The 8,365-nt window shown below is 32.3% G+C and overlaps 1 protein-coding gene across 1 annotated transcript; it reads right to left on the bottom strand.

Moving 5' to 3' along the window:
- Positions 1–1,585: 1,585 nt before the first annotated feature.
- On the bottom strand, positions 1,586–7,122 carry LOC104088582 ((-)-germacrene D synthase-like). Its single transcript, XM_009593283.4, has 7 exons — positions 6,947–7,122; positions 6,489–6,771; positions 5,475–5,847; positions 4,958–5,176; positions 4,585–4,723; positions 3,541–3,789; positions 1,586–1,978 (listed from the first exon to the last, which is right to left on the bottom strand). The coding sequence occupies exons 1-7, from the start codon at positions 7,046–7,048 to the stop codon at positions 1,685–1,687; spliced, it is 1,659 nt and encodes a 552-aa protein (XP_009591578.1). The 5' UTR covers positions 7,049–7,122; the 3' UTR covers positions 1,586–1,684.
- Positions 7,123–8,365: the final 1,243 nt, after the last annotated feature.

Below are 8,365 nucleotides of genomic sequence, written 5' to 3'. Positions count from 1 at the left end.
TTTTGTTACCTTCTACACTGACAATACCCTGATACATGTGTTCAGAAAAATAAAAAATAAAAACCTTGTCTATTATAGCTCTTGAATTATATCTTTCTTCTTCGTAATATAGTTGTTTCAGGAGAGTAGGAAAATATGTAAAACACTTCTTAAATATTGGTCCCTAATTCCTCTTTTGAAATCACTTGGAGCACGTACGTCTTATATTGCACACTATTTACCTGGTTTGTATGTAAGAATAGGGAAATAAGGGTTTGCTCGCAAAGTTTAGGTATGTACATAATGTTTAGAATAAGCTTATATATGTGACAATGGGTTCGGACTTAGTATAGCTATAATATTCAAATAATAATTCTCTCTTTTTCATATGTGTGTCTCGAGTGAAAGGCAATATGTCTTAAAGTGTTCTCAATTTGAGCAGACACCTATCTTCTTTAGGATAAGAAGTTCCTAAGATGGTCCCGAACAGCAATAGAGTTACACATAAATTTAGCTAGGGTTAGGACATACATTTAATTGAAACTTGAAAAGAAAAATTGAAGTTATGTTGAAAAATAATTTTTAAAAGTTGAAGTTGTGTTTAGACATGAATTTTATTTGATAAAAAGTTGGAGTTTTATGAGTAGAAGAAAAAATTTCACCCAAAAACTGCCCTGAACCAGTTTTTGGGAACTTAAAAAGTTTTCAATTTTTTTCCCAAAAATATGATCATATTTCATAAACAAACAATATTTTTAATTTTTTTTTTCAAAAAATAAAGTAAAATCTATGGCCAAACGGGAGCTTAGTCTTCACAACATTTCAATGAAATATCAAGAAAATCAATTCATAGATGGGGTCAATTCACACTCTTGATCACTCATCTATTAAATTTTGTCGTGACCAGAAAGTAAATAAATATGCAATATATAATCAATCTCAATCTCTCTTTGAATTATTTTTTCCAATTGTTGTCATCAAAACAGGAAAAAAGGCACATACCCTATTTAAAGTTTTCCTAAAAAAAACCAGAAATCTGGTTAATGTACCTGATTATTTGGGTTAATTCATCATTATTATTATTGAAAAGAACTCAGGCCAGCTGGGCCGCGAGCTTGATGGAAATGGGCTAAGCCAGACCGGGCCTGTGTCAAAGCAAGGTAAGAATTTAAGAATAAAAAAGAGTTCTTAAACGCTAAAAATGATTTATAAATGAAGATTTAACCCAAATAGCTGTCTACCTAATTTTTTAAGCTTAAAATAGCCGTAGCTTATATAATATATGTATAATATATGTGTAACTATGTATAGTCAATGTATAATCAATATATACCTACTAGAAAAAGGAAACATTAAATCTGGCTGACTATTGTGTAACAATCCCTTTATAAATGGTGCCAAAAAGTATTGACATAATTAAAATACTTATAAAGTAATTACAGATATATCTCTAGGATAAGCACTAATTACTAACTTGATAAAAATGGTACGTAGCTAACCTATTATAACATGTCAAGCTATAATAATCACGTAAAAGATATCTACACTATCAATGTATGTAACTTAAATCAAAATATTCATCCCAAATAGACAAGTTATACGGTAAGAAAATTTATTCATATTTAAGTCGAATACCAGTACATTAATCAAAACATTATTATACTTTAAATAATACACGATGAAAATACATTGCATAATTGAAAAACTATGTTTTAAATGGTTCGACTAATACTTTGGTAATGATATCCTTTAGCTTGGTTTTGGAGTTTGTATATAAATCTTCATCCTTGTACAAGAGATTGATCACACGGGTTAAATTGAGTACTCGCAAGAGGATAGGCCGGGGTGCAGGCACAGAATAAAGGCATTCTTTATTTACGTCTTCCCATCCATTTGCTACAAGTTTTTCAAACTTGGCATAAGCTTCCTGCTTTGAACCACCAAACTCTTTCATGTAACTTTCAACTGCTGAAGCTACGTGCCCTCTTTCTTGTTCAAACTAAATAAACAATTCAATTTCCACTAAGGTTAAGATAGAAATTAAACAATATGAGGAAGTAAAACTCTTAATTTAAGAGAAGGTTTTGATTATGATTGTTTGTCTACCTTTTCAAAATTTAAAGTGTTAAAACATTTGTTTAATTATGCAAGAGATTCACTATATCAAAATCAACCAAATGAAACATAACAAATGCATGTACAATTATATATAGTATAATACGATATAAGATTGTACATCTTTTATTCGGCTAATGGGGTCACCAACTGCCAAATTTTCTGCTGTGATTTTAAGAGACATTATATTTAGCTATGCTACTAATGTAGCTAGCCGATAAAGAGGATAATATATCTAAGAGTGGGAAATGAGTTGAAACTGTAATCTGAGTTGAGCTAAAACTTGATCTTCTATCATTCCATATTTATACCAGCTAAAAAGTACCATACTTTGGTCCTTTCATGTTACTACTAAAAAGTATATATATACTAAGTGTATAATATATAAGCTATATAAGATGTACATATATATATATATATATATATATATATATATATATATATATAAAAGCTATATTCGATAAGCTATATAAGAATGAGGGGGTATTTATATTTGAAAATAGGAAAAAATATAATTGTAAAAAGTTTGGGGTTAAAACAAAGTTGGGGGGTTAAATGGCTATTTTATAAATAGCCAACGACTATTTTTGACAGGCCAACGACTATATTATTTTTTTTTTTAAAAAAATATAGCCGTTGGGACCGTTTGGCCCGCTAAGGGACCGATCCCGGTCCCTGGCGGGCCAAATGGTTCCGGGCTTGATGGGCCCAAAGAATAAGACTTGCCCAGGCCCACTAAAACCAGGCCTAACGGTCCCGGCCCATTTAGCCCGTTCGGCCCCGCGGTCCCGGGCCGATCCCGGGCCTGGACCGGCCCACTTGCCAGCCTTAATGCATACATACAATTTTTGCAGAGGCTAACAAGTTCGGTGACCCCTCTACCATCAATGTAGGTCCACCTCTACTTAAGGCAATAACTTATATATATGTTCAACAACAACTAGGCCTCTATCCAAATAAGTTGGGGTTATCTAATAACTTATATATATGTAAAGTAGCAAAAAAGTATTCTAGTATAATATTTACAGAGGGTGCTAGACTGCTAGGTATAATTAACTCTTGATATATCTTCAATGTATTTTTCAAAATTAATCTATATAAAATTAAGAACAAGAAAAGGTAATCACTTAATCTTCCAACCTCTCGAATTAATTGCTTCTATCGAACAAGAAAGTAGCAACAGGATGAAATGTCAATTTAATTTTGTTTCTATTAGCTTTTTGTATATATGAATTCGGCATAGACTGGTCAAGCTTAAGTTAATAAAACTTACATATTCAGACTCAACATAAAAATCACTATAGATGATAATAGTTACTCCTACGTACTAAGTTAAAATATTTAAGAAAAGCCACTTATAAAAGAACTATTTGACTTTCCATATAGTAATGTTGTCACATAAATTGGAAGAGATAAAGAACACAAAATGATCATTTAAATATTTACCTGATGTCCAACTCTGTCATCCATCAATCGACATACTATAGATGAAGCTTTTACCATTAGAGGTTCACTTGTAATCCAATCAAAGTTCTCCTTAGTGACAATTTCTCCCATACCAACCAAAGAAATTGTGGAGAGCAACATATGGCATGCAGTTACCAGTGCCATTTTCAAATACTCCTCAAATGTTGGTATATATCCAGCATCATACCACTTGAACTCTTGATAATATGCTTTACACACTTTCTTCAGCTAAATTCATAAACAGAAAGAACTTTTCATTAATCTAAAAGTTCCACAAATTATGTTCTTTTACTCTGCAAAATGAAACTGCCATGTCCCTCTCAAGAGAAGAACTTGAAATGTGCATTGTAAATTACTCCTTCTTTCTATTTTATGGGAAGACATTTGACTAGACGGAGTTAAAAAAAGATCTTTTTAAAAAAAACTTATGGTCTAGATAAGTCATAAATATTTGTTTAGCTAAAAATCATCCTTTATAAATGTTGGGCTAAAACGACCCAAAAATATTCTTAATATGGTGTGATACTGTCCGTTTTGGGTCAAATCTGCACGGTTTTTCTCGAAAGGCAGAAGTAGTTTATTTTTCTTTTCTACTTTCCATGTGGGACTTTGTTCACACACTCTCAATAATAAAAAGGGATAGTTAATTTATTTCTACATATAGCTAGAAATGTGTCATTTTGTTCTGGGCAGGCTAAAAGTAAAACTATTTGTTATATGTACTTATATTGATGTTGAGGGGCTAATATTCTATTTTTTCTTGTAAATGTTAATATGTTATTAAGAAAAAAATGTGAGATTGTCTAATTTCTGTGTTAGCTAGGATACAAAGATCCCTTAAAACATTTAGCTGACTAAAAATAATCGCATTTTCACTTTATATGAAGAGGTATACACACAACATATGCATATACAATTTAAAGAGTTTCTTTATTTTTCCCTTTGTATAATATAATACATAAATTGCAAAACGAAAAAGTAGTTTCCAAATAATTAATAACTTTCTATTTGGGCCTTATGTACCTCTGCTTTTGCATAGTGAATTCGGTAGGATTTGTTTTCATTTACCAACAACTCTTCCATTTCAGCGAAAACATCAAGAATATAATGGTATAGGAGCTTCAAGTATGGAGGTAGCTGCTTTGATGCATTTATGTCCCATCTGTTCATTAAGAAATTCCAACCAAATTGACGTTAAGACATTCATTGAATATGTAGTTTAATTTTGTTGGATTGGGCAAAGGAATTAGAAGATAAAATTTTGATAGATAGGAATCCCTTGTTCAAGGAATTGGTCACACCGAGTCATTTCTATAGAAGATCAAGATTTCAGAAGGAAAAAAATGAAGTGAATGATAAACATGTATACGTACTAAATACATAGGTAAAACTTCACCTCTCAATGGCATCGGTGAACATTTTAAGTTCATCGAGGGTTCCATAAACATCATATAAATCGTCCAGTATGGAGGCAAGGGAGATTACTTTGGTTGTAAATATTCGAGCACGACAATATTGAGGCTCAAAATATACTCCTAATATCCAAAAATAGGCTTCTACCACACGATTTCGAGCAAATGAAAAATTTCTTTCGACATCCAAATCTTTCCACCACCTGAAGTGAAATGAAATTCAAAGAGTAAATAATAAATACTACTAGTAAGAATCACATACATGAAAGTGTGTCAGCCCACTCTCAAAGAATTTCAAACAAAAAAAACGTAAATTAGCTATGAATTTCTTGTTAATCTGTTGCTAAATTGCCTGTAGTTAGTATGACTTTTTTGTTATAATCTTTTGCTAATAGAATTTTCTTATAATCGGTCGTTACTAAATAGGATTAGCAATAGATTTTTATTGTTTAGCAGCAGTATTTGTCCATCGCATTTTTTTTGTAACGATCGAAGACGTACCTTGTAATACCACATAGCTCTTTCTGATGTACCTTTTGCAACATGTTGAAATCAAGTCGTGCGAATCGTAGTAGCAATTCATTATGCTTAGGACTGTCTTTATAGATATTTATGTATTGCCTTGCTGCTACTCTTTCTAATGTTCTTTGAATTGGCATCTTTAAGGCATGAGCTACTTGTGCTAAAAGGAGACCACTCAAGTTAGGTACCACAGATTTAAGTCGAGTTGTAGTGAAAGCTAATGCTTCTTCTAAAATATTCTCTCCTTCAACCCCAACATGTGCTGCTTCATACAAGCTCAAAATTCCCTTCACATCACTTACCAATACTTCCTTGAATTTTCCTTCGTCGTCCATAAATTCTTCCAAGACATCTAATTCACCATAGAAGAAACAATAATTTAGCAAATACTTAAAGTCATTTACATATTCCACCTTCTTGCTTTAGAGTAGGAGTGTCAAATGAGCGACTCAAAATGAGCTAAGTTAATATTGACTTGCACAAAAGTTACTTGAGTTGATGAACTTGATCAAAATGGGCTTAACAACGTGTTATATCCCAACCCGTTCAATTCTTACCAATTTTTTTTTTTCTTTGTTTAATTATTAAATAAGACTTTTTGTCTTTATTATGGCTATATATAACATATCAAATAAAAAAAGTATTTTCTTAAATATTCTAACAAGTTTCTCCCGGATCAATTTGGATTACAAATCAACCCAACTTTTACATGGGGTGAATTGGGCGAGCCAAAATAGGTTGAATTGAACGAGTTAAAATGAGTTGATTTAATAAATGATCCAAACTTGAAACGGATAATGTTTTTATGGGCTAATTTTTGCCAGAAAATCCAAAGTGTAGTCGCCCCTCAAAGTAATAGTTGGCGAATATGTATTTTTTGTTAGTAATGTATAATAAATATATTCTAAGAATGTGTAATTATTTTTGACAGACCATCCAAATGTGTTAAAAGCTCCATTTTGCGACCCTAGTTTAGAGCAAGAAGTCACTAACCGCATGGGACGTTATATCCGGCTTGTCTTAGCAATCGAAATCGAAGAGCAACAGTCTCAAGCATATTATGGTCCTCATCATTATCATCAAATTCACTGCAGCTGTTGTAGATGTGTTTAAGTGATTCCTCAATTTCGTTTTCAAAATGATACGATACTCCCAGTCGTTGGATCATGTCAATTAACTCTAATTTTTGTGTGGATACAGCATGATCTGATACTAGCATCTTCCTCACCTCTTCTTTAAGCACTTCAACTTCTTGCTCCTCATCAGGATAAATTTCCTTCATAAGTAGTAATTGATTAATTAAACAAGAGTCTAAGTGTAGCAAGAATTATTCTATTTTTAAAATTATAAATCTCATAGTTTATGAATATTCTTTTGAGTGACATGATAGCGTAAAAATTTTCTTACACGTAGAACCTACACATATAGGTTCACGGAAACAGAACTCTTACCGTAAGGGAAGAATCATATGCAAGGAAATAGTCACCCCAAACACTTGGATGGTAATCTACAGACCGACGAGTTGGTTTATGAACAATATTGTTAACCTCCATTTTCTCTATTTTTGGTCGCAGATGTTTTACTAGACTTGAAAGACTTGATAACTAATTGACTTGTACATATTGTTTCTTCTTTCATGCTACTTATGTTACATATTATTGGCATGTTACACGATGTGATCAGCAAGAGTACATTATATAACGGGAGTAAGGTAAGATTGACAATCTAAGTTATTTGAAGAAGAAATATATAATTTCTTTAAGTTGTATTAATTTTTAGAATATTCATCAGACCAAGTTGAAATAATATTTCTTATATGTAAGAAAGGTTAAGCTATTAGACTGTTACATTTTTTGTTGTATTTTAGCCCCTAACAAACAAATGATTGGTTGCAAACCATATCTTCTAGATTTTAATTTACTATGAACGTATATTTATCATGATTCCGACAAAACATATCTTAGTATAAGATTTGGAGAATCCTGTGTAAGATTTGGGAAATCCTAAGTTACTAACTTTAGTATGCAAAGCAAGTAACATATGATAACGTAAATGTTGGTATCGTTTCACACAAATATTAAGTAAAATCAAAACAAACGCGGAACACTTATACGACTTTTTCAAATTGCGTTTGTTATTTTAAAGTGGCAAACAATAGTTAGGCCCTATACAACTTCAAGCAATATTATGTCAAATCTCTAATTGGTAGAATTAATATTGATCATAATTTTTCAATTGTAGTTTGCATAATAACAACTCAAATTCCACTATTTAGCATGACTTTAAACTAAGATGAGTAAGTTGTAATTTGCACCCCCTAACATATATGCATTCTTTGATGATTTACACCTTATTCTATTACATTAGTTTTTATGATGCTTTCAAAGGCATTGCTACAAGCTTGGTCCCATTTGAAAGGAACGCCTTTCTTCATGAGGCGACTGAATGGTTGGCACCTCCCAGCTAGGTTTGAGATGAATCTCCTAAGGTACGCTAGCTTTCCTTGCAGATTTTCAATTCATGAATATCGCGAGGCTCAGGCATCTTCAAAATGGCATCCACTTTGGCTTGATCAATTTCGATCCCTCGATGTCGGACAATGAAACCAAGGAACTTTCCAGAAGTAACTCTAAAGGCACATTTCAATGATTCATACTAAGTTGGTACCTCCGGAGCAACTCAAACACCATTCTCAAGTCTTTCAAGTGGTCGCTCTTCTCTCTTGATTTTACCACCGAGTCATCAACATAGCATTCGACATTCTTGTGGAGAAGATCATCAAAAATATTCTGCATAGCCCTTTAGTAAGTAGCACCAGCGTTCTTCAAGCCAAAAGGCGTTTCCTTGCAGCAATAAATACCCTTGGGGGT

This window comes from Nicotiana tomentosiformis, chromosome 4 (assembly GCF_000390325.3).
Source record: "Nicotiana tomentosiformis chromosome 4, ASM39032v3, whole genome shotgun sequence".
Lineage (NCBI taxonomy): Eukaryota > Viridiplantae > Streptophyta > Magnoliopsida > Solanales > Solanaceae > Nicotiana > Nicotiana tomentosiformis.
Note: the sequence above shows the minus strand (reverse complement) of the source record. Positions and strands in the feature narration are given on the sequence as shown.